This window comes from Melozone crissalis, unplaced genomic scaffold, assembly GCF_028551555.1.
Source record: "Melozone crissalis strain CALT ecotype California unplaced genomic scaffold, PUWL_Pcris_2 ptg000075l_1, whole genome shotgun sequence".
Taxonomy (NCBI): Eukaryota; Metazoa; Chordata; class Aves; order Passeriformes; family Passerellidae; genus Melozone; species Melozone crissalis.
The window spans coordinates 2013849-2040907 of record NW_026535852.1 but is presented as its reverse complement, the minus strand read 5'-3'; the positions used below and the strand labels follow the sequence as shown (position 1 = coordinate 2040907).

The 27059-nt window shown below is 41.9% G+C and overlaps 1 protein-coding gene across 1 annotated transcript in view; it reads right to left on the bottom strand.

Moving 5' to 3' along the window:
• Positions 1–462: 462 nt before the first annotated feature.
• ERG (ETS transcription factor ERG) overlaps positions 463–27059 on the bottom strand; it is a 63360-nt gene continuing 36763 nt past the window's right edge. Inside the window, exons 3-10 of the mRNA XM_054290054.1 lie at positions 19241–19392; positions 16223–16426; positions 15261–15341; positions 13319–13390; positions 7527–7595; positions 6747–6803; positions 5200–5247; positions 463–1454 (exon numbers count right to left, since the gene is read on the bottom strand). Of these exons, the coding sequence (XP_054146029.1) occupies positions 934–1454; positions 5200–5247; positions 6747–6803; positions 7527–7595; positions 13319–13390; positions 15261–15341; positions 16223–16426; positions 19241–19392 (1204 nt within the window). The 3' untranslated portion in view covers positions 463–933. The remainder of the gene's footprint in view (positions 1455–5199; positions 5248–6746; positions 6804–7526; positions 7596–13318; positions 13391–15260; positions 15342–16222; positions 16427–19240; positions 19393–27059) is intronic.

Here is a 27059-nt window from a genome sequence, read left to right as displayed (position 1 = left end):
GTTCCTCCTGAAATACTGGGAATGGTATAATACTGAGCAATATGTTTCACAAGTCCAAACAAGTGTTTCTTCATAGTCCCAACACTACAAAGTTTTCAGTCTTTTCAGTCTCTACTGGTCAAGAAGTTTCTTTCCTCCCCTTCTCACCACCTTCATCCTCCTCCTCCTTCTTCCTGCTTCCTCTGCCAGGTGCAGGCCTCTGATCTACAATCATACACTTGCCCTCCAGCACATTCTCATTTCCCACGTTTGGCTCAGGGTTCCTGTAAAACTGTCAAGGAATCTGAAAGTTTGGGTTTTCTTCACAGTTTGAGTAGCTGATTCGCTCTGATGAATGGATCTCGGTTGACTTTAACCACAACACTGCTGCTCTATTCCAAATCAGCTTCCACACCAACCAGTCTCTTCTGCTGATATGTTTCTATTTTTTTAAATACAGATAGGCTTTTTTTTTTTCCCTTTTCCCTCTCTTTTGTAATGATCCAGATACTGTGTGTTAGGTCACTATAGACTCATCCTTATATTGCTGTAGTATAGTCCCAGTTTTGCACTAGCATGATATCAAACTTTACACACAAGCTTATCAACTTTTTAAGACCACCAGCTTCCGCAGGTTTTCCTTATCATTTCATGCTTCTACCTACAATAGTCTATTGTTGTTTGGTCCACAGAATCGATGCCCATATACATTACATTTTAGTATCTTAATACTTCTTGGATATTTCCTTTAAATCCCTACTACAAAAAAAGTCTTTTTGACATCTATTTTTAATGTGGTTTTGGGCTTTTTTTTTCCCAGCCAAACCTTCACTTGTCTCTTTAGGCACTTTTAATTCGAGCACTCCAACAGAGTTCATTGCGACTCCTCAGGGACCGAACCCCAGTGAGAAGCTCCTTCGCTTTGCCTTGCTGTTTATCTCCCCCAACCCCACTCTAGTAGTAGGTGCCAAGATGAGAAGGCATATGAGCAGCTGGCAGCCTGGTGTTGGGGTAGATCCCTCCAGTCGGCGAATTCCAGTAGGGATTGGGGGCGGCAAAAAAGCTGGAGGACGTCACGGGCAGGGCGGGGGGGTGGGGAGCCACAAAGTTCATCTTCTGCGGGTGCGCGTGGTACGAGCTCATGTAGGGCAGCTCCGAGGGGTACTTGTACATGGACGACTCCGGCGGGTGAGGCTGCAGGGCCTGGGCGATGCCGTGGAAGTCGAACTTGTAGGCGTAGCGCTTGCCGTGCACCTTGGTCATGATGTTCTTATCGTAGTAGTAGCGCAGGGCACGGCTGAGCTTGTCGTAGTTCATGTTGGGCTTGCTCTTGCGCTCGCCCCAGCGCCGCGCCACCTCGTCGGGGTCCGTCATCTTGAACTCGCCGTTGGTGCCCTCCCAGGTGATGCAGTTGGAGTTGGAGCTGTCTGAGAGCAGCTCCAGCAGGAACTGCCACAGCTGGATCTGCCCGCTGCCTGCGGGGAGGAACACAGCGGGAATATCAATAACACTGCACGGGCTCGCCCCGATTTGGGGAAACAAACAAATCTTTGCAGCTTTTGTGAAAGTTGTAAAGCTGATATTTACAGCTTTATTACAGAGCTGGAGGCATGTGGGAATTGCTCTTCTAAAATGACATGTGTACCTCCGGGAACTCTAGATCTCTTTTTATCTTTTTCTTAAATATATATATTTTTATTTATATATAAAAAAATAAAAATATTATATATATAGATATAAATATTAATAATATATACTATTATATATATTTTATTTATATATTATTATATTATAAAATATATAATACTATACATGATATTATACATAATATTATACATAAATTTATATATTATCATATATATTCTATTCTATTCTATTCTATTCTATTATAAATAATATCTATAATTTTATATATATATATATATATATATATATATATATATATAAAAAATGTATAATAGATTTTCTTTCCTTAATATATAGATTATATTTTATTTCCAGAGGGAAATATATCTTATATTATCTTTTTCTTAAAAAAAAATAAAATATATATATGCATGCAATTTCACAATAGGTTCATACATCTTTATTCCACTGATTTCGCGTGACACTTGCTACTAATTCTTTTTTATCAGAATGAACTCTTGGGTCAGGTTTCTCCTTTGCTTCATCCCCAAGGGCCCCATTAGGAAATGTTGGGATGTTGGCTCCTAACTCTTTCTATTAGCCAGCCCCCTATAGGAATGTGACAAAACTACGGAGTGACAAAACTATCCTTTTTCCCGTCAAAAAGGAAAGAAGCCCAGAAGTTTCTCTCCTCGATTAGGTGAAAACGACACCTCATAGGAGCTGGGGGACTTCACCTCGAATTTAAGGATAGCCAATTGGACAGAAGCCAAAAAGTCCTGAGCAATTTACTACAAAAAGAAGAGAACAAAGAAACTAATGGCTTTTTTGAGGTGTTTTACCAGGAACAAAAACCTCTTGCACCTGGCTCGATTTTTCTCTGTTTGTTATTTTGCCTTTTATTAAACCTTTTTGTTTCCAACACTGCAACAGAAGCCATCCTGATTTTATGCCTCCAAAGGTAGCTGAGCTATCTTGGGTGAGTAATAGACCTCCAAGAGCTTATGAGGCCTGGCTCGAGGAGGCAACTATTACTGTCCCCCTTCTCCCAGGACTGCCTTGTGAAACCCTAAAGAGCAGGGATAATTGTAATGTGTCATGTTTTCCCTCATGTGAGTGGCAGAATGCCATTCCATGGAGGCTTAATTGTTACCTAATGTCATTCAGCGCAGACAATTGATGGGAAAATAATACAGGGCTCATTTAGGAAACTAATCTCCAAAGTTCAGCACAAACAGCTTTCACTTGCGAAACACTCGGCTTGTTCTCACAGCATTATGTTGCAACTCAATGTTCCCTGCTATGGAATGAGCCCACACAAAATGGAGAAGTTTAGAGCAAGCTGGGCCCGTGCCAAACCATATCATCCCTTTGCAGCATTTGGGGAAATGCACAACGGAAACTTATTAGCTTGCTGTTACACTGCATACAAGCAGAGGGCAAAATAACTGCAAGAACAGTGAAAAGGTCCATAAAATACATCCTTGTCATCATTCTGCTTCAGATGAGTTAAAATTATTATTTTACGTTAAGACATAAAATGCTGCTGTTGTATTTTTCTCACTCTGCCAATTCCACTGCAAAAAGAAAACAGTCTGCTGTGAACTTTGCAAAAGTGAGGTAGGGCAACAAAATTTGTCCATTTTAGACAACTGAAAGTAGATTTAAAAGGGCCTTGCCACTGATGGTCGTGTTAGAAGCTTAGCATTTCTTAACAAAGCAACACTGAAATGATGCAAAATGCAGCTGAAGCAGCTTGCGATGCAATCTGTTTCACAAGCACGGTGTCAGCAGAATTTGCCAACCAGCCTGGATGTGCTAACTCTGAACTACGTCTCTGACCAGGAATAGGTTGGGTTTCTTTCTTTTTTTCTTATCCAAACCAGCTATGTGGATATAATAAACAAGCTTTTCTTTAGAAAGCTTATAGTAGCAATTACAATATCGAGCTAGAGCAGCATCTGAAACCGATTAGCAGTTTATACTTCAGTGCAACTGAAACCCATATTCATTTAAATTGTATTTATCCAAACTGGCCTTAATGAATTTCTTCTGTTCCATTAACATGCATTAAATAAACAAACAAACAAAAGAATCCATGGTATGAGCAAGGCATGCAAGTTTTAATACACGAAACATAACAAGAGGATTAGGCTTTGAAAATCAATAAACAGTTCAACACTGGACAAAACACAAATTTTTGAATAAGCAAGCCAACATATGTTCTAACATAAACACTTGCCTTCCAAATGTAATATATAGTCCTATGAAAATAAATGGTTGCTGTCAATTTCCTTTTAATGAGAGAGTAATTCCACCGATTTATAAACACACAAAACATGTTAAAGCACAGGAATGATGGTGTGGAGGAATTCCATACCCAAATGTTAAAAAAGAATCCCAATCCATATTGTGTTAATGTCATTCACAGTAATGAAATCAACCAAATGGACACTTGATAAAATTTGGCAAGCTATGATTTATGATTTATTAAAAGAGATGTGGGCCCCCACTTCCAGTCAAGACCAGTGTTGCCTGGAAACCTCCACCACTTCAGGCCATTTAGAAAATCCTATTCTTAACACTTACTCAATTACTTTCCTCTGCCACACAAAACTGTTTGGAGAGTCAGCTAATCTAGAACTGTGCTCGATGTCGGGAGAAATGAAAGGAAACTGATCAGCATTTTGGCAATTTCAGGCCTTGAAAAGACATGAGAATGTTGGAAAAAGAGCCATCGTCACTAGGGGCTGAGGAGATCTGTGTGGAACGAGGAATGTTGTGCCCTGGGACTGTCCAGGCAAGGGACACAAGTGGAGCACACAATGCCAGTCCATTGTGGTGGGCTGGGCTGTTGATCCTGGTGCTGTGTGTGTCCTGCAGACCGGGAGCAGTGAAATCTGCACAATGCCCAAGCAGAGCTACTAAATCACCCAGAGATCCCTTGTCTTTAGCAAAAACATCATAATCCAAGGCTGCACTCAATGATCCTTGAAGTATTTTCCAACCTGAGTAACTCTCTGAGTCTGTGATTGTGTTCTAAGCCACACCTCCCTTTCCACAATGCACCCCACTGCCTTCTTGAGATGGGACAATATTTTTGAAGTGTTTGACCCAGTTATTATTTGCAAATAGATTTTACTTTCCTGTTTTTTGTTTTCTTTTTCTTATATATTTCATCCCAAAATTTTGTATTCATCAAGGCCAGTATGATACTTTGTTGTGGATTAACAGAATCTGGGACACAGCTGATGAGGAGTGGTTAAGAGATTTGTACCCTTCTGGAGGAGCAACTGGAGACCAGATGGGGTCTCTCACACTCCTTAACCAAATCCTGATGTTCAGGAAACTGAAGTGAACTCCAGCTTCAAAGGTTGGACTCTTTGGAGGCCCTTTCCAACCCTAATGATTCTAAACTCCTCAGTCCCACCCTTGTGTAATTCAGAAATTCTGCAACACTGGGTATCATCAGCTCCCGCTGAGGAAAGGGAAAATCAGGGACATCCCCTTCCAGGTCTGGTCTTACAGCTGAAGTGGGGACACTCAGCAGGGAAAGAAAGGAAAGCCTCCTAAATCACAAAAATCCCTTCTCACCTGGATTTGCGAGTCGGCTGCTGGTCGGTCCGAGAATCTGATATGGATCTACAAAATTGTGAAAGAAAGATTTAAAATCATGCAACAGCATTGTCAAATATTTTAGGTACCATGTGTGAACCTTGTGAGGGGCGGTGTACACTGCCTGGTGGGACAGCAGGTCCAACACCTGAGCAATTTTCTCCCTCTGCATGGCAATATTTGCATGTTTTCCTTTCAGACTCGGTGTGCAAGGACAGACGTTTGCTTTTTGCACTGTAAGAATGTGCAGATGCATACATTCAGAATGGAAACTTTGTTATGAAGCATTCTGGTGGTGGAATCCCTATCCCTGGAGGTGGCACTCAGAGCTCTGGGCTGGGAACAAGGTGGGGATGGGGAACAGGTTGGACTCAATGACCTTGGAAGTCTTTCCCAACCTCAGTGATTCTGTGATTCTCTTTTGTCACTGGATTGCAGTGAGGGATCCCATGGATTAACCCTGCAACTGGTGTTTTCACAAGAGCCTCTGTCAGCCTTACAATGCCTGTAGCATCTCAATATTTCTCTCTGGAAACAAAAACTTATTTTGGCCTGAAGTCCGACAGGGAAAAAAGGAGGGATGTGACAGCAGGACCAAAGCCAAAGTGAGGGGCTGCAAGCACTGAGTGACCCTGTGGCTTTTACAGCCAAGAAGACAATCAGGTTACATTCCTTACACATTTAAATTATCTGTGCAGCTCACACACAGCCATTAAAAGGTCCTCAGGACTTACATAAATCATTGGTATATTTCTAGGAGGATTCTCGAGGTTGGAAGGCCAGATTAGATAAAACACTGTTTGAGCAAAATTCAGTGTAATGCTTCCCAGGCAGTCTGTGCATGAGTTAATGAAACCTAGTCATGCACAGTCTTGTTTAGCTCTAACAAAAACCAGAATAATGATCTAAAATCCATGTGATAAAACCTGGCTCAGAGTCTTCTGAGCTAAGAATATCCTCTAAATCTCTTTTATTTCCTCCTTCTAACCTTTTGCTGTTAACAAAAGTCATGACTGACTCAGGACCTTTGGAGTGCTCTCCAGCTACCTGTCCAAAATCCAGCTGAATTTGCAATAAGGGATTAGGTCCCACCCCATGGGATTTGGAGCTCTAAAAACACAAAAGGCACCCATTTTGCTAAACCACTACTCTAAAAACCCATAAACTTCTGCTTTCTCCTCAGTTTTCCAACAAGATTAAGAACCTCTCTAATATTTCTGTTGTGTTGGGTTATGTAGATTTTCCAGCTGCTGCCATCTCAACCACTTGGGTCTTTTGACATCTCCACCTTCCACCTTTGTACCCAAATTGTAGATGGAATGTTTTAAGAGCATTTTCATTCTGGAAGGTTGTCACTGCCTTTAAACATTGCACTCATCCCAAATCCAGCTGCACAGCAAACCCCATTCACATCTGGGGTTTTGGTGGTCTCCAGCTGGAGTGGTCTGAACCAGACTGTGCAGTTTGGATGCTCTTCTCATCATATTCAACAAACCCAGGCAGAATTCAAAGCAAATTACACCCACCTAACTGAGGACGCTGGTCTTCTGTTTTGGGAACTGTTGAGGATGACGGCTGAGAAGCTGAAAATGGAAAAAAAATCCCATATTGTTATTTTTCCAGTTAGGAAGTTGCTTACCAAACCTATGAGAGATTCCCAGGCCTGGAGGTCCTGCTGCCCTCTGCTCCAGGATGGACACAACAGGATTGAAAGCTCATAAAAAGCTTTTTGAGGCTCTATGGCATCGCAGACATATTTTAGAAAAAATCCTTTCCTTAGGATTTTTCCTCCTGAGAAGCTGAGAGGCCTCAGGAACAAAATGTAAACAATGATTATCTGCTGCTGTGGAATGCAACAGATGCATCTGTGATTGGTCTCATAGAGTTGTTTCTAATTAATGGCCAATCACAGTCAGCTGGCTCAGACACACAGCCCGAGTCACAAACCTTTGTTATCATTCTTTGTTATTCTATTCTTAGCTAGCCTTCTGATAAGAACCTTTAATTCTAATCTTTTAGTATAGTTTTAATGTAATATATATCATAAAATAATAAATCAAGCCTTCTGAAACAGAGTCAGATCCTTGTCTCTTTCCTCATCCTAAGGCCCCTGTGAACACGGTCACACTATGGTGATGGACTTGATGAAGTTTGAGTTTAAGGGAGGATGTGGCTGCCCAGTGACACCTCCCAGCATTGCCCATACAATTGGCTTTCCAAAAAAGCACAGACAAAACCCCTCCAGAGCTGCAGTAATTCCCTTTGGAGCCTAATCCATGTTTCCCCAGCTGTGCAGATGCTTTTACCTTTTGACTGTGGGCTGGGGTGGCTGTGACTCGTCCATGCTGATCTCCTGGCTTGCTCATAAGGCAAATCTGTGAAGGAAAAAGACATTTATTCATGCAGATATGGCCTAAAGTGGTTATGTCCAAAAAGGGCACGTTTGAGGGGAGTCAGGATTTGGAAAATTACTGAAACAGGCAGGGAATTCTTTGTTAAAACCTTTAACATCTCTAAAAACAACAGTAAAAAGAACAGTTGTGCTCTGCAGGGTGCCTCTTGTTGTCACAAGTCTGAGCTGCACTGAAATAGGTGCTGCAAAGAATCTTTAGAGACAATACAGAGTTCATCACTTAAAGGTTCAGGGCACTCCCTTTAGTCCCCTTCCTCAGCCCAGCACACCAAGGAATGGCACACACTGACATCATTGATAATCTGTGCAGAATCTTGCAGGAAAAGTCCCCCAAGAGCTCATTTTATGCTTAAACCCTCTCAAATTCAACAATTTAACAGTGTTTCCTTTCAAAAAGACAGGCTATAGTTGATTTATTCCTTTCTGCTTCTTGGGACAAGCTCCTTAAATTTACACATCTAAATATTCATTTCCCTTTCTTTCATTTACTCCTTACTTCTATTTTATTTCAGTGCTTTACCATATTAAAAAAAAAAATGAAAGAAACGAAACCATAAAAGCTTTCTTCATAAAGCAAATGTAGTAAATTCAAATGTTTGGTTTACCCTTAGAAATCTCTGGCAGTTTCCTATGCTTTTCCATGGCTGACTTTAACACATTAGCTAAAATTACTGCCAAAATCAGAGACTGTGTAACTTCCAGGGCCTCAGGAAGGTAGCAGTGCCCACCTAGTGGAACTAAGTTGGTGCAGATGTCTTGACTCTCAACACTGCTTGTGCTTTATTTCAGAATTCATGTTTGGAAATGAAACCAGAAAGCAAAGAAACAGCCCCAGCCTGGCTCTGTGCAAGGCAGATGTATCTGCCCACTTGCAAGCACTGCATGGAAATAAAGTGTAATGTGAAATGCACAACCAAATTGCCTTTAATTTATTTAGTCTGTTAGCTCTGCCACCTCCCAGAACCCTACACTTCAAAACCTTTGCTTTTGCTGAGATTTGCAACTGATTTTTGTACTGCATTTTCATCATGAATAACCTCGTATCCCTGATTTCTTGAGGACTATTCCACAGCTTCAGAGAAAATAATGTGAATTTTACAGGTGCCCAGCTCTGAGCAGAAGACGAATCAGTGTGACCTGCAGATGTCCTGCCCAGGCTTAGACCAACACTGCTGTTTATTACAGACTTTACCATCTGGCAAAATCAATCCAGAATTACTCTGGTTGTAATTGCAGTGGGTTCTGAGCTCTGTCTGTACAGAGGGCGCTCAGCTCTGGGGGTTTGCAGGTATCCTGTGCCTTGCCTGGCCAGTTCCCTGCTCCATGGCACCTTCTCCACCTCCTCTCCAGATTCCCTTGCCAGATTTGGTGACATAAAGAACCTATTTTTTCCCTCCACTTTTTCTATTCCCTGCCCAGAAAGGTGTTGTCTCAACCACAATTACACTTCTTTCTTTCTTTCTTTCTTTCTCTTTCTTTCTTTCTTTCTTTCTTTCTTTCTTTCTTTCTTTCTTTCTTTCTTTCTTTCTTTCTTTCTTTCTTTCTTCCTTTCTTCCTTTCTTTCTTTCTTTCTTTCTCTTTCTTTTCTTTCTTTTTCTTTCTCTCTTTCTCTCTCTCTCTTTCTCTCTTTCTTTCTCTCTTTCTTTCTTTCTTTCTTTCTTTCTTTCTTTCTTTCTTTCTTTCTTTTTCTTTCTTTCTTTTCTTTCTTTTTCTTTCTTTTCTTTCTTTTTCTTTCTCTCTTTCTCTCTCTCTCTCTCTCTCTCTCTTTCTTTCTCTTTCTTTCTTTCTTTCTTTCTTTCTTTCTTTCTTTCTTTCTTTCTTTCTTTTTCTTTCTTTCTCTCTTTCTTTCTCTTTCTTTCTCTCCTTCTCTCTTTCTCTTTCTTTCTCTCTTTCTTTCTCTCTTTCTTTCCCTTCCTTCCTTCCTTCCTTCCTTCCTTCCTTCCTTCCTTCCTTCCTTCCTTCCTTCCTTCCTTCCTTCCTTCCTTCCTTCCTCTCTCTCTTTCTCTCTTTCTCTCTCTCTTTCTCTTTCTTTCTTTTTTTCTTTCTCTGCTCTTTCTCTGCTCTCTTCTTGTATTTTTGGATCTCCCATCCATCACACACCTGTGCCCTGAGAGCCCTGGCAGATGCTCTGTGTGTGTTTGTACTTGGTGGCACTTGAACCACACTTGGTACAAACTCAGCACTGTGAGAAAACTGCCTTGCCTTTGAACTCCTCACATCACAAGATGATCTTCTGACTACGCCCTCTCCATGAAAAGAAAAATCACATCATCAGCTTTTCTTGAAACTGAGCAAAGCTCCATGCTTGGTTCAGCCTTGATAAACACGTTGTTATTGCAGATAAGCAGATCTGTTCTTGTCCATGAGACATCAGCACAACATGTCCTTATCTGGGACAGCTCCCTGGTGGGAATGCTCCTGTTTGGTGACACAAACCCCAGCCAGGTGTCCCTGGGAGCCTCATTGGCACTGAAACCTCATGTCCTGCTCTAAAGGTGACTGCAGAAATCCTCCCTTGCACTGAAGCCCATTTCCCATTTTCTATTGTAGTGCCTTAACAATGGCTGTGCTTAATTAATCCCTCCAGAACTGCACCCCAGGATTTGGCTGATTCCCACTGAACTTTATTTATTCCCCCTGCTCCTCATTTTTGACCTTTTTCATGTCGTCAAGTGGCTGTCCCCAGGGTCTGCTTTTGCTCTCACATGAACAGTGCTTTGTTATGGGAAAGCTTCATTGCAGTCTGCTTGAAATGTGACATTTAACTCAAAGGAAAACCACAGAATAAGCCAACAAAACAGTTTCCTGAAAGAAAACTGAATTTCTGCAAAAAAACCCCCCTTTTTCTCTGAATAAAAATTCTGACTTTGAAGATGTCCATCAGCTTTCATTTGTAAAAGATAAATTAAAACAGTATTTCCAAAATCAATACAGTTCTCTGTAGAAAATGTTTAGTTCTGCACAGAAAAACCCTAAAACTAAACTGCAATTCCAGAAGTAATTGTGTGAATGCAGAAAGATGCTGACACAAAGCATTTTGTTAAGTGTCATTTTAAATGTGAGTTAGATAAAAATGCTGAAATTAAGGAGCTCATTGTGTCTGATACGTGGTTTAGGACATTTTCCATGAGCGAAAATTTACATTTTATTTTTCTATCACACACAGGATTAAACAAATATGGAAATCATAGACCTTGTCAGGGAACAAAAAAATCCGAATTTTCATTCAAGTCCAGTGGAATACAGACTTATTCCAGCCTTTGCCTGAAATCCTCTCCATTGGAACAGCTTTTCCTGCAGACATCAGGTCCCTCTGATCTTATGTTACGTGTTCATTTCTGCTGGGAATTACTGATAGTTTGGGGCCTCTGGATTTATGTTTGGTGACTGTTTCCATAGTTGTGCTTTGTTTTCTCATCCCTATTTGTGCTGACATTCCCCAGTGTCCCTGAGAGCTCCTGGGTGCCCCAGTCTGCTTTAATGCTCCATGAAAATGTTTAATTTATTTGGAATATCACTTCTTCTTATACTGACACTAAGCAGGTGCTCCGTCACTCTCTTTATTTTGATAATTACATCGTTTCCTCAACCCCAGACTGTGATTTGAACAATTTCAAACCTCTGTATCTCTCAACATGCTCCAAAGATTTTTTTTCCATACTCCCATGGCTTTCCCAGGCGTTTCTAAGCACCTCCAAACTCTGCCAAAAGCCATTTTGATAAGGGATGATTGACACAGCTTTCCATGCAAGGCCACACTGCTGGGGTGTTCAGTGGCACAGCCACATTTCCCATGGGATTTTCCACTGTGGTTCTTCATTCGTTCACAACTTTCACTCTGGCTGCCGCTGTGCCATAAATAATGATGACTCTGTTAAGTTGTTCCTTCATGAGTGAAGGGGGCTAATTTGGAATCAGTAAGATATGCAAATAAATTGTGCCTTGGGCTGCATTTATCAACTTGTGTTTTCAGTTGTTAATTGATTGCTAAGTTGCTTCTCCCTAATGAACTTCCTGGGTACCTGGACAGGAATCCTGTATAGGAATCTCTGGGTTTAAGTAACAACAAAATCAAAGAATCATGGAATTTTTGGGTTGGAAGGGACATTAAAGATCATTTTGTTCCATCCCCTGCCATGGCAGGGACACCTCCCACTGTCCCAGGCTGCTCCAGCCCCAGTGTTCAACCTGGCCTTGGGCACTGCCAGGGATGCAGGGATGGAATTCCATCCCAGCCCTGCCCACCCTGCCAGGGAACAATTCCTCATTCCCAATATCCCATCTAATCCTACTTTCTGTTAGTTGGAAGCCATTCCCTGTGTCCTGTCCCTCCAGCCCTTGGAAATTGTCTCTCTCCAGCTTTCCTGGGGCTCCTTCAGGCCACAATTCCATCACCCCAAAGCTTCTCTTCCCCAGGCTGAACAATCCCTAAATAACATAAGATGTCCATTACTGATGACAGGATAATTAGCCAGTTCTTAATTTGTTTCTTATGATACACTGATTTAATTTCTATTATAAATAGTTGTGGGGTGTTTTGGTGAATGCCTTATGAAAGCCAAATGTATGCACTGGATCAGCAGTTCCCTTTTTAGCCATTAATAGAAACAAACAATTCTAGTAGAGTTTGATTTCCAAGGATCCAAACAAGTTGAATTTGTTGATGTAATGGCCTGGTGGTTATTTCCTTTTTTCTCTTTTCAAATTATCAATTACCAAATCTACAGACATGCATATATACATGTACACAAGGCTATATTAAATAATATCTGCATGAACCCTCCTGCACTCTTCCCTAGAGCACAAATAAAATAATTCCTCTTCAAACTCCCTTTTTAATGTGCCAATATCTCTTTTCACCAGAGCTCAGCCAATTCCAGTGCATGTCCCTTCTGAGCACTTGGATTTTTGCCTCTGGCTCAGTAATGGATTTCCTTTAAATTCAGCATTTGCTGTAACTCCTCTTCATGTCCATTAGTACTCTGCACTCATTATTGGAAAAGCAAATGTCCAGTTTAGGCATTTTTCCAGCATTTTTTGTGGTGAAGTTGATAAAAATAAAATCTTTGGCTTCATAGCCATGTCCTCACCTTCTTTAATTATTCCCATCAGCCTTTCACAAATCAGCACATCCACAAAACTTCCACAGGTTTCAAAATGTTGAGCCTTAAGAGCTTCCTTATGTTTTGATTTTACTTAAGACTCTTAAACTCGTAATCAGATTGTTGTGGGTTCTGCTTGCCTCAAACACAAATAAAATTTAGACAGCAGGAGAAGCCTATATCCTGCATTTTTAGAGTATTTTTCCACAATAGACTTCAAATAAAAGGGAATTTTAATCTCATTTTACAAAAAGAGAGCTGACAGGTGACTGTGCTGAGACAGTGCAACAGAACCAATGAACAGAGCTCAGGTTTCTGATTCCCTGGTGCTTTAAAAAGTTGATACAATTTCTTCAAAGACAGAGATTTGTGGAAGAAATGGACTTCTTAAACTCTACTTAATTATTTCACTCTAATTATTTCACTCTACACAATTATATAGACACATATATATGTGATAAAAGTAAATAATGTGTGTGTTCAAAATAGGGCCTCATATTTATGAAAAGGGAAAAAGAATGAGATATTTCAAGAGACAAAATGAGTAAGATCACAGCACACAAGAAGTGGTCATTGTTCATACCTGGCCTGGTTGCAATTCTTTGTGTTGCTTCTGGATAAACGGATGTGTTTGGGAAAATAAAAGTGGCACCTCCTGAAGAGAAAGAAGAGAACATAACACCTAAAAATTCATTTCCACAGTCCCTAAATCCACCAATACTTTCCCCTCCTGTAGAATGAATGAGTGAGGAATCTGAATAACTAATTTCTGCCATTGGACTGTTAGATATAAAAGTTAATTCTAATAATCTTCTACATCTATGTAAATCCATTCAAGTTACTGGATAAAAGTCTGTGCAAGATCTGTTTTAAGAAGGAGACAGTCAAGCTCAGGAAATCCCTTCTACCACAACCACCTCCACCTGGGAAGGTGGCTTTACACCCCCTGAAATAAAACCATTTTGCCTTCATTAGTGCATTCCCAGAAAAGTCCATATTTTCAACAGAGACTTTTGGGTCAGACCCTCAGATATCCCATTAATCTTCCACAGAGTGAAAAAATGAGAAATATTGAGCTTGATGTAGGAAATGGAATCTCCCCTTTCTCAGGCATTGAAATTGCTCTGACTACACCAATAGACTTCTCATGACTCTCTCCAGGAAAATCAAAAAAGTCAATTATTGCTGATTTCAAGAACTTTTTTTCTAACTCTTTTGTGACCCACTGAAAATTGAACAACTGATTTCCCATATGCTGATGATCAGCACACCATCATTCACACTCCCGAATGACAGATAATCTGATTTTGGTGAAATTAATTTCAGGATATCATTGTCAGTGCACACGTAAAGAAAAAGATAACACACAGAACTGCTGAACAACACTTGGATATCCACAGGTGGAAGCAGCTTGGCAAATGAGAATCTCCAAAGCCAGAGATGGAAAAGACCATTAAGTACAAATATTTTTAAAAAGGATTCAAATCTTATCCAAACCACATCAAAATAAATTGATTCTTTTTTTTTGCTTTTGGTGGGGTTTGTTTGCCACTACGACCAGTGGCAAACCTCTAACGTCAGGGAAAGATCTAATCCACTGAATTTTGCTATGAAACTCACTCAGAGTGAAAAACGAAATAAAATATGAAAGAAACATTGCTATCCAAGTTTTGTTTTCTTTTTCTTTTGCATCATCCTTTGTATTATCTTTTTCCTTTCTCATAGAGAATTGTTATTTCTGGTCACTGTAGATAACTAACACCCTCAGGCATGATCACGCAATATTCCAAATATCTTTTGTAGGGATATAAACCACATTATTATTTGTACCATTCCATGCCATCCTCTGCTGCACAACTGTTACAGCAAGTGAAAACAGATTCTGAATTATTTTCATAAATACTTTAAGTTGCATCCTGAAAGACAGATGAGGCATGTGTCATTCTCCTGCCTACACTCAACACTTTTCTGGGCCAAATTAACAAAAAGGTGAATATCAACAAAAATAATTTCAAATTCAGATCAGCCTTAGTGGAATTCCCAGCTCAAGTCCCACAGCAGCTAGAAAATGAGATGAGCTAACTGCCTAAAGAGCAATTTTATTGATTCCCACAACATTTAGCTCGTGGGAGGGGAAACATCCCCATTCCCCCAGAGCCCAAAGCACTTCTGAGCTCCAAGAAGCTTCTAGGGATCCATGGAGTAGATCTCACAGCAGAATCGACAGAAGGACCATAAAAATCCTCAGATGAAAGGCCCCAAACCTGCAGGTTTATGCTGTGTCAGGGCCCCCATCCTCTTGCAGGACACCAGAAATTCCTGCACCATTTTTGCACCACCTGGCCCTGCGTGATCTCACCTTTTCTCTGTGTGTCTGTGCAGAAAACACACAGACAGCAGGGAGGGGACTCTCTTGCCTCCCTCCTCATTTACCACCTCCAATTTTTAGCAAGCAGCCCATGGAAAGGAATCCTGTGCTTTTAGAAGATGATGACCTACAGCAGTGGGAGCAGTGCCAGCATTACCTGTGTTTCTAGCATGCATTAACCGTGGAGAGTTTTGTAAGGCTTTATCAACATCATCTGAAGTCAAATGTGGAAGAGGAGCTACAAAACAAAACAAAAAGCAACACCAAAATGTAAAAAAAATCGTGAATTATCTTTTTAAACCATATTTTTCCCCTGACAGGATTGCCTGAATGTGAATCCATCAACAGCCTGCAGTTTGGAGGGAGGTGTGTGGGCTACAGGGTAAATGAGGGCATTCATTTATCCAATATCATAATTTATTGTTATGAATGCACAAAATTTCTGGCTGGTTATTGACAGTGTGCGTGTGGAGGAGACTGCACCGCACTGGTGTTGCAATGCTTGGTGGTTTTTTCTCTAAAAACCATGTTCATTTTAACTTTAAGCTGAGGTAAATTTTCCTCAAGCTTAGGTGAAAGCCCTCAATCCAGGTAATCCCTTTTTTCCCATTGAAATTCTAGCCATGCACTACAATTAATTTGCATTTGGACTTCAGGGCCTTTTTTCCATGAATTTACAGAATTTTTTTTATTCAATTCAGTTGAATCTTCCCAATCCTTCCCAGAGTACAGCAAACTCCTGCCATTCCTTAGAATCATGCCTGGAATTCACTTTATGAATCAATGTTTGCACTCTTGTTTAGTTAAAATGGAAAGAAATGAGTACGTGACCAGAAAAAACATCAGCACTGAACCCCATGTGATTTTTTTCTTCCTGCTCAATATGCTTCAACTCAATTTTTCTCTGAGATGGATACCTAGAAAGAGTCACTAATTCTTGTCTGTAATAAAAATGAGTGAAATTAATGGGAATCTTTCCATCAAACTCAACAGGACTTGGGCTGGCCTCCCTGTTATGCTCTTAGGAACAGCAACATTTGCAACAGACATTTGGAAAACCCAATTATCCGCAGCGGTAAATCTGGGATTGAGTGCAGGCACGACACAGGGCTGGCTTACTCTCTCTGAGGTAGTGTAGGTGTGACAGGAGGATGTCTGCGTTGTAGCTGGGGGTGAGCCTCTGGAAGTCATCCTTGGTCATTTTGCAGAGCTCCTTGCCGTCGATGTTCTGGAAGAGCAGGATGTCCACGTCCGGCAGCCCGTACTCCTTCACCGCCCACTCCAGCCACTGGCGCACGTGGTCAGTGCTCCACAGCGTGGGGTCTGCAGGGACACAAGGCAAAACATCAGGCAGGGAAGGGCAATTCTGAGGCACTGGACCCATGAAAAATAATCTCCTCTTCACTGACTGCTGGAGGAGTTAATTTGGTGTGCTGACTGCAAGGGAGAAGAACTGTGAAGAGCTGAGAGCTCAGTGCTAACAACAAAGCCTGTCAAGGGAACAAAGCTGTGTCAAGGGAAATATAGGTTGGATATTAGGAAAAAGTTATTTACAGAAAGGATGATAAAGTTCTGGAATGGCTGCCCAGGGAGGTGCTGGAGTCCCCATCCCTGGATGTAAAAAAAGTCGGGATGTGGCACTGAGTGCCAGGGTTCAGTTGAGGTTTTGGGGCTGGGTTGGTCTTGATGGTCTTGGAGGTCTCTTCCAACCCAGGGATTCTGTGAATTTTGTGAGTTCCTTCTCCCACTCAGCTCTTCTGCCTCATTGTTTTTAGGCCTTTTTAGCCACTGTTTTTAGCTCTTTTTAACAGAGCTTCTGGCCCACTGACAGCACTGCAAGCTGGAGCTGAACAGGTTTTGGTACTCTCTGTTCATTCCTTGTCTTTATTCAAGTGAAATTTCCACTCATGTCTGAAACAATCTTTCTTGGGTACAGGATAAATAAGAACTCACAGATTCAGGCAGTTATTTCACAAACTAGAGTGGGTCTCTAGTTAATAATATTAGAATATTAAAATATTCTGCCTTTTTTTCCCCCAGACTGCTGTGTTGTACATAGCTACACCTGCGTGGTTTTGCACTCAATACCTGAAGTATTGGCAGAAATCATCTGGGAAAAAAGAGCCCTAACTAAACAGCTGAGATTTTTAGCAAAATGCTTTTTAATGAATCCTTAATTTTAATTTAAGCTTTTTTAAAATTTTTCCCTGTAAACACCTCATTTTCTATTTCTCTCCCATTCTATCTTTCCCTGTTCTTGAGTAAGGAACCAACAACACAAAGGTCCCTCAGCTCACACCACAAAGAATTTCTACTTTTTGCAGAGAAAAGTTTAAAGCCAAGGGGGAAAATTCTTCAGGACCTTCTTCCGTATCATTTTAATGACTCAGTGATTTTGTGATATCCTTGAGGCTGAGAATGGAGCACATGGAGGTCAATTGGCTCCCAAGGCTCATCCCATGAAAATCTGGGACATGAATGGCAGCCTAAATAGATTTTCTATGGCTTAACTTCAGTGCCATTCCCTCTATTTTCACTGCTGTTCAGGCTGGTCTGAAAGAGGTGGAGACCTCCTGAATTCTACCAAAAAACAGTTAAAATAATGCCTCCATCTGGTATGAAATAAGCAGGAATCTAGAGAGATGCAAGTCTGGTGTTAAATCCTAGGTCTGGACGAGATTGCCTACACCTACAGCAAAGAACTCTGAGAACTTCAGTTTGCTCTGAAGTAAACAACCAAACTCCAGGAAATTTACCAAAATATTTCCATTATGTCTGTAATTTTTTAAAATTTTCAATTTTTTTCTTAATTATGAGAAATAGGAAGTTACGACAACTGGAAATGTGAATTTTACTTCTAACTTTACCACATGAACTGCACACTGCCTATGCAATAATCAAAAAAAACCTGATTTTTGCCCATTAATTTCTTCAAATGACTTCAAACTGGCAAGACTGTGACCATCTTGTTCCTTGATAGTCATTCAAACCCATCTCAAACACACCCCCAGGAATACACTAAATAAAAAAGTCCCTTGTTGAGCTAACCATGCTAGCAATTACTAAAAGTCTTTTTTAAAAAAGTGCCAAACATTAGGAAGAGAAAGGTTTTGGAACTTTCAGAAGCTCTGTATTTCAGTGTTGGCAGGACATTTATTATTCAGAGCATCACTCTCCTGTCTCCAGAACAGAATTGACAATACCATTGCAGAGGAGGACACTGCAACAGATTTGTCCACACCTTTCTTGACAAATAACTGAAATAATCACAGCTTGCAAAACTGGCCACAGTCAGTACTCTTGCATGTCTAAGCAACTGAAAAACTGTAATAATATTAAGCAACATGGCAGAGGCAGAAATATTTCACACCAGCACCTCTCTGCTGGAGAGGAACCAGCAGCAAACATTCCCTCCTGGCTGCAGGTGCTGAGTTTACCCTGTGCCCATCCTGTGGTTCAGGAACACCCACAGATGCCATGATGCTGTGACTTGGAAACAGGCAGGCTAATTATTCTACAGAATATTCCAGGTTTGTTTGGAGGACAAGGCAACAAGAACAAGGCAGCAGCCTTCTTGTCCCATCAACTGTTGAATCCCACAGCCAAGCCTGCCAAGGCTGACCAAGAATTTCTCAATTGTGCTCTTACATTGCAGTGGAGTTGTCAGTTTGCTTATTAAAATGTTTTATGCTGCCCAGACTCAGGGGATAACCCACATAAAGGCTCTTCATGTCCTGTTTGAATCCACAGAAGGTACTTTTCGGTATTTTCAAAGACAACCTGTGCTACAGTGATCCTTTCTCTCTCTGTCCCACACACCCTGCACCCAGTTTGGGATGAGAAATGGAGGTGCTTCTTCCTTTTGCTCACTTTAGGGTGGAATCCTCCAAGAAGGAGCTACAGGAGCCAGATAAGATCTGAGTGCCTCTTATCAGCCCATTCTGCTGCTGAAATGGGAAGAACAGATTGAGGAGGTGTCCTCACTGATCCTCCTCAGCTCATTCTCTCAATAACCCCTACAAACTACTGCTCTTTCCCTCCTGATCACTGCTTTTCTCCAAACCCTCTCAAATAATCTTAGTGACGTTGAGGAAAATGCAGTTTTTTTGGGCTTGCATTTGGTGCAGAGGGTCTGACCTGCTGGCACAATGACTCTCCGTTCGTTGGTCGTCATGTTTGGGGGTGGAACGTGCTTCTCCTCCATGTAGCTTCCATAGTTCATCCCAACACTGTCTGAGCTGCTGACCATCTTCCCTCCTTTTGCCACGCTGCAGTCATCTGGAGAATTCCTAGGCAGACAAGAAAGGTGTGCTTCCATTATTATTCCAGTCCTTATTAATATCACATGAAGAAAATCACCTGGAATGAAATGGAAAACTGGAAAACCCAGTTCCCCCCACCAAGTGACTCTGCAGATTCCTTCAGTTGTCTAAAACCACCAACCAGGTTCAATGAACCATAGATTTATTTCTATTACCAAAGGATCAGGCTCTCCTATCTCTCCAGAAATTATAAATACTAATGATTTAATTCCAGACATGGAATGGAGGCTTGGTCATGAGGTTGTTCAGCAAGGAGCTGCATTTCCCTCTCCAAACATGTCACAGCCAACTGAGAAACACAGAAATACACTTATTGCATATTTTCTGGGGGGAAAACTATTCTTAGTTGCCATTGTCCAAGCAGTCCAAGGCTTGGAGAGCTGCCCACCTCCACTGCCACCGCTGTTCCAGAGTCAGTGGCACTTCATGTCATGCAATGTATTCACATTTCTATGTAAGGCTCACAAAAAAAAAGGGAATATTTGCCAAAGCCATGATTTAAAATACCACACGCATGACTGGAAAAACCTTTCAGCTCCTGACTAGCTCAGTCTCCATGGTACTGTAGTCAAGACAGGGAAATCTGCAGAGGATCTGCAACCAGACACCTCTTTAATTTTGGCTTTGCTTTCTGAATAGAGTCTTTAGGTTTAACATCCCACAGGGGCTTCCCTAATGGCATTTTAATTGCATCACAGTTTTCTTTCTGGCAGACACAGACATATTTGTCCCTTAATTTAATGTCTACAACGTGTTTCATCAGAGGGAGAAAAATTGTTACAAAAATCAAAATAAAGAACTCAGCCATGGGGAATACCTTTAAATGTAAAGAGTTTGTTTGGCAAGGGAAGAAGGGTGTTAGCTGGGGATTGGTTTCTTCAGCAATACCTCATTACTAACAAGCTTTCCTTTAGCCCTGCCATTTAACTCCTGAAATTGTGCTGTGGCCTCACTGAACAAGAGGCAAGTCACAGATTCATGGAATTGTGGAATTACAGAATGGGTTGAGTGGGAAGGGAATTTAAAAATCACTCAGCAGGGACACCTCCCACTGTCCCAGGCGGCTCCAGCCCCAGTGTCCAACCTGGCCTTGGGCACTGCCAGGGATCCAGGGGCAGCCACAGCTGCTCTGGGAATTCCATCCCAGCCCCTGCCCACCCTCCCAGGGAGCAATTCCCAATTCCCAATATTCATCTAACTCAGCCCTCCTTCAGTTTAAGGCCTTTCCCCCTTGTCCAGTCACTCCAGGCCCTTTCCAAAGTCCCTCTCCATCTCTCTTGGAGCCCCTTCAAAGCTCTGTGACTCAGTTGTGTTGACTGCTCAGCACTATCATGCTTCAGGAACTAACCCAGCTATAATTCTCACATGAGTGTTTTAAAAAAAGAACCAGCACTTGGAAAGCTGAAAAATTAGTGTACATCTTAAATACTACAAGAAAATAAAAATTATAACATTATTTTTTCTACAAAATGTTTCTACTAATTTTACCCTTCTGTGTTAAGGTAGATATTAAGGAAAAAAAAAAATCAACTGCTGCTGATTTTCAGTTAAAAAAATAAAATATTTTTTACTTTTGAGATCATTCAATGGTTGGCAACATCATAGTTAGGAGAAGGAAGAGGGCCTCCAATGCTGCCTGGAAAATGTTGGCCTCACACACTTTTTCCAGGATTCCTCTAAAGACACCCCCTATGAAATGTGCCCTGTGTAAAAGCCCTGCAACTGCTCTGTCAGCCCCAGGACTGGAAAACAACCACAGGGAAAACACAGCCAGCACCTGCCACTGCATGGTGGTGAATTCAGCCCTTCCCCTCACAACCAGAGCACTTGGGCAATATTTTCTCAGGTTTAGTTTTGCTCTCCTACCACACACCACTAAATATAACCCTGGGATGCAGCCCATTTCTGTCCAAAGAGAGCAAAACAAAGCTGCTTTTTGTTTCAGACACAAAATCTGAAGGAGAGCTTTTGTGATGATTCCCTGTGAGTGAAATGTTGCCTTTTTCTGCTTCCCTTCCACAAATACAAATGGCATAAATGCGTGAGTGAGCCTGCACTTTAAATTATGGACATTTGGAAACATCCTCCACCACCTGCCCTTATACCTGTGCAGATGTGGACCCCAACTCCAAAAAGCAATTCTTTTACAGAGAACTATTTGGCTTATTCACTGAACTTTTAGCTAGCAACATCCTTTAGTTTAACTGGCAAAATTATTTAATTTTTTTTTTTTCTTGGGGAAGAAACTTGGGCTAAAGGAACTCCAAAGTGACATATCCCATCAGGAGCAGCCCACAGCACTTCTACAAGCAATGGTGCATTAAAAACACTCTTGTAAACACTGAGCAGTAAATGATGTGGAAGATCCAGTAGCACAGAGGTTTTGGCAATCTGACAGGGCTTCTGAGATGGTTTTCTTGATCTGAATATAAACACACAGGGGTGGGGAAGAAGATCATAAATAAGTCATAACTTTTCATTAAAATCCAGAAGCAGATGGTCAAGGGTTTTGTCCCTTTAGCTCACTGGGTGGACAAGCAAATCCCCCATCCATCAAATCTCCTAAGGCCACGCTTAATTTCAGGCATGGAATCAACTCCATGGGATTTAACAGGACTACTCTGGTACTTCAAATTGAGTGTGTGCCCTAAACCACTGAGCTAGGGCTTAACTCAACTGCCTGGAACAAACTTCTACAGCACAGAAAGCAAAACTGAAAATGCAAGCAGATGCTAGAAAATGGTGTTTCTAGTGCCCAGAACAACAAGAGAGTGACTGTCTACAAAGGGGTTTTTTTTAGGACTTTCTGTGAGTCTGCTTTATTTCTGTGCCACCAGGGCAGCAGGGTGGAAAAGCAGCTTTTGGAAAGTGTACCCAGAGTGAAGGGTGCAGCTCTGCAGTGATTCATCCCCAGCTCCAGGTCTGAAATGAAAGCAGAGATGTTTTTCTTCACGGCTGCCTGTTATTTTTGCCCTTTGTAAATATACTGTGTTACACCTGGAATTTACAAAAAAAGAAAAAAAAAGTAAGTTAAAAAGAGGTAAGGCTACACACAGTCATGGAACCCAAGAACACTTTGTCCAGTCTTGAGATGATAAATATCTGCTGAGAAAGTATTTTCTCCTTCAGACTTGAAAGCCTCACCTTAAAGCAGGGTTACTTAAAATCAAGCTGATTCGATAGTTAAATTTATCACCCATTCCTACCAAAGCTGACTGGAGTTCTGCCAGTCATTGACTCTGATGCAAGCAGATGTAAGTTCCTAAATAAGCACATTTTTTCCTTTTCACTATGCTACTATTTTCCCCAGGTGGCATAAAACACCTGTGCTGTGCTGAAATGCAAGGTGTCAGAGAAATTCAGATTAGGAATCAGCAAAACCCTACATGTGTAGGGTGTATCATTCCCATAATATAAACTCCTCTGTTCAATATTTCTGAGTTTCAGAGGGAAATAAATGAGAAAAAATGTATTGTCCAAATATCTACATGTCTTCACAAGTTTAATAAGCACAGTTTGGATTACAGAGGCTGCTACAAGGTCAGCTCATAGTGAGGGCAGTGCAAAGCTTGCTCAGCCTCATCCTCATTCACTGCAGCCACTCAGGTTGTGGTGAATTTGGTCAGTGCTTCCTCCCCAAGGAGTTTGTCACTGAAAAAGTGGCCCATGAAGGAAAAACCTGAAACTTCCCCAAAATTTATTACTTTGAAACACAATGGGGACAGCCAGATGCTGCCTGGTGAGAAGAAGCCTATGCTGAGACTCTGAACAGCACTTCCAGAGTGTTTTGGAGGCCTCAGCACTCAGAGAACCATGGAATCCCAGGATGGTTTGGGTTGGAAGGGAACTTAAAGATCACCCAGTGCCACCCCTGCCATGGCAGGGACACCTCCCACTGTCCCAGGCTGCTCCAAGCCCCCGTGTCCAACCTGGCCTTGGGCACTGCCAGGGATCCAGGGGCAGCCATCGCTGCTCTGGGAATTCCACCCTGCCAGGGAACAACTCCTAATTCCCAAGATCCCATCTAATCCTACTCTCTGTTAGTTTGAAGCCATTCTCCTTGTCCTGTCACTCCAGGCCCTTGTGAATTTCCATCTTTCTTGTCAGCTCCTCCAGGCCCTGCAAGGCCACCCTGAGCTCAGCCCAAAGCTTCTCCTGTGCAGGTGAGCAATGCCAGCTGTGCCAGCCTTTCCTGCCAGCAGAGCTGCTCCATCCCTCTGCTCATCCTGGAGCCTCCTCTGGATTCCCCTCCAAGACTTCTTGTGAGAGCAAAATTTCCCACAGAGAACTCCAGCACAACAGAGCCATGAAAATGCCAGAAAACTCACACTGGTCAGAATATCTGCTCCCACACAGTGACCTGGGCTGGGGAGCTGTACATAAAAAAGTAAAAAAATGGGTGAGTAAGTAACTGGGAAAGAGATGGCCAGGGTAGGAACAAGCTGCCAGGTCTGTGGAAGACATGGAAGTCCCTCAGAAACACACCACTGGCAAAATCTGCTTAAACTGGTGCTGAAACAATGTTGACGGTCTTGCTAATCTTTGCTATAAGGTGACAAAAGCAGTCCTAAGATGAGAAAAAAAGGAAAGTGCAGTCCCCCCATGGCCATTCAGTCATGGCACTGCCCTGCTCCATGTTGGGCTTTGCATTTCCAGCAGCCCCAGCAAGCCATGGCCATGGAGAGGCTGGAATGGGGCATCCCCCTCAAGCAGAGCACCCAAACCTGGGGCAAACCCCCCTGTATGGGGTGCCCTGGGCTCAGTGGGTGCTCAAGATTACATGAGGTTTCCCCAGGGTCACCCAGAGATGTCACCTGGAGCCACCTCTGGCTCCTTTCCCCTGTGACAGAGCTGCTGGCTTTCTGTAAACACAACACAAGGTGCTTTTCACTGAGCTGTACACACAGCAACCCTTCATCTCCAATCAAACAATAACTTTGGCGCATCCAATCTTTTAATTTTCTTTTTTATTTTCTTCCCCTTCGCTTTTCTCAGCCATCCTGCAACCCACAGCTGCTTCCAGCCTCAAGGCCATGGTGGCAAATGCAGGCAGTCAGAGTCTGGCTCACTAGAGGCCAGTCAAGCTATAAATATTCCCAGCTTTGCTCTTTGTGCTCCCAGTGTGGGGAAACAGCTGGTTTAAGTTTGACTGCACGTTGTCATTTCTCCATTAGTGCAAACACTTCAATATTTCTTACGTGTCAGGTTGGAGTGAAGAAAGGGAAAGCAGGGAAGGGGGTCACGAAAAGCCAAAGCTAAGAAATGATGTTCTGTATATACATAATTTACAATTAGATTGCTGCCTGGGACATGGCTGAGGTTTGACATGGTGATAGCTAGGCCAAAGCCACAACGACTTCCCAGTTGGCCTATAACTTTCAGGACCTATTTTCTCTTGTTTTTCTTTTATTATTTTTATAGAAATTCTATTATAATGGTAATGGATTACATTTCTCAAATTGTATTTCATTTCAAGAGCTTTTAAGGCTGTTGTATTTGTGGTTTGGTGAAATATGAAATACCAGGAGATGGGGCCCTTCCCAAACCACACGTGCCTTCTTTTGTGGACAGGGATCATATAGAAAGTTAGGAAAATAGAGCATGCCAGGCATAAACAGAAGTGACATCTTGTATGGAAACCATAATCCCCCATGTCTATGGAATGTCTGCTGATTTTCATGATTAGCACAAAGGGGCTGTGAGGGTGCAATTTTTTTTTTAAGGACTTTTCCTTACCTTCTGTTTTGTCTTGAACAGCTATTCCTAAACTTTAAATAGTGAACAACCCCAGTGATGCTGCCCTGATCAAAATGAAACACCCACTAATGACAAGGCAGAGGAGAAAAGTGCTAAAAAAGTGCTAAAAGTGCTAAAAAAGTGCTAAAAGAGCACCACTAAGTGCTCTGGACACAGTCGACAGGAAATAAAAAAGCAAGGATGGCAACAGTCCTAAATAATGACAGAGATCACAACTCTTGTGGGGACCTATGCCATTATTTGAAGATTATTTTTATATTTCACTGCCATCAGAAAGCCTTTGGTTGCTGGGAATTCAGTGGTCAATTCCAAACGTAGCAATGATAATTATGAATGAGCCCATTATCCCGGACTGGAAAGCTTCTGATTTAGCACCTGCCAACGCAAAAAGCTTCCAAAAAAACAAAATAGTTGTAGTATTAGTGAGCTGAGTTTGTTTTTCCCCTTGGCGACATGTTTGCCTCAAGAACAGAGCCAAACCATGCCCCCACACACACACTCAAGTGCTCGTGTTAAGCTGGTGGATTTTCAGAGCAAAGAGGAGCTTCTTGAAGCAGTCACACATCCTGACTTTGCCATTTTTCCAGCTTGGTAGGCAGCCACCCCACCAACAACCCAGTCAGCGAGAAAAAGGATTATCAGTCTGAGATAATCAATGTCTTTTTACCAAAAATTAATAACATTTTACACAGGCAGCTCCAATAAGGAGAATCACCCTCTTAGGACAGATCTCCCAGCTCTGCCCTGGGCTGCAGTAGGGGCTGACTCTGCTGGTGATGCCTTTTCTTTGGTTTTCGTATTAAGAGTTAGACAAAGTTTTTATTTTGGTATTCAACAAGGATTTTTATGGTGTAATAATTCATTAGGGTGGAATATGCTGAAATGTATATAAATCATAGATGGCATATACACTTGTATAGATTTTGTAAATTAGCATATTTAACAAAGATATTTTAATGAGAGGCTTAAATGAATAGTATGACATTTTTCTATTTTAAACTAATTTTTTTAGACAGGAGTAATTTTAATTTGTATTACATATTTTAGAGGGGGCTTTGGTTTTTTAAGACAATGTAAAGTTTTTTGGTTTTAAAATGTGAGCTTTTTAGGATGCTTGGTTTTTTTGTCTTAGTAGATTATTAGGATTATGTTATGATATTAGCTTTGAAGAATTACAAGTATGTATGTTAAGGGTATAAAGAATATATAAAAGGTAGATAGAAAAAAGAAATGGTAACAAAAATCATCATGGCATCACTGGAGACAGAATCCCATGGCCTGTTGGGGGCTTTGGGCCGGGCTTATTGTTTAGTCTGAGCTGAGGTTCCCCAGGAATGCCAGGCTGGATGTGCCACCAGATGTGGAGGGGACGTGGCACCGTGCCCCCATCATGGGGCTGTGCTCCAGGGCTGGAAAAGCCTTGGGCAAACCAGAGATGGCAGGGGGTGGACGCACATCAGCCCTGTCCCTCCACAGGATGGATGCTCACCAGGTGGGGATCAAGAGGACGGGGACAGAATTTTCAGTGTCAGGATGAGGAGTAGTGGCCATAAATGGAACCACGAGAAGTTCCACCTCAACGGGAGGAAGAATTTCTTTACTTTATGGGTGGCAGAGCTCTGGAACTGCTGCACAGGAGAGGAGAACAAGGAGTCTCCCTCTCTGGGGAGAACTTTCACCAGGTGGGGGCCAGAGGATAAGACCAGAATTTTCAGTGGTAGGATGAGAAGTGATGGCCATAAATGGAACCACAAGAAGTTCCACCTCAACAGGAGAAGAATTTCTTTACTTTGTGGGTGGCAGAGCTCTGGATCAGCTGCACAGGGACATTCCAACCCCACCTGGATGTGTTCCTGAATCTCCTGATCCAGGTGACC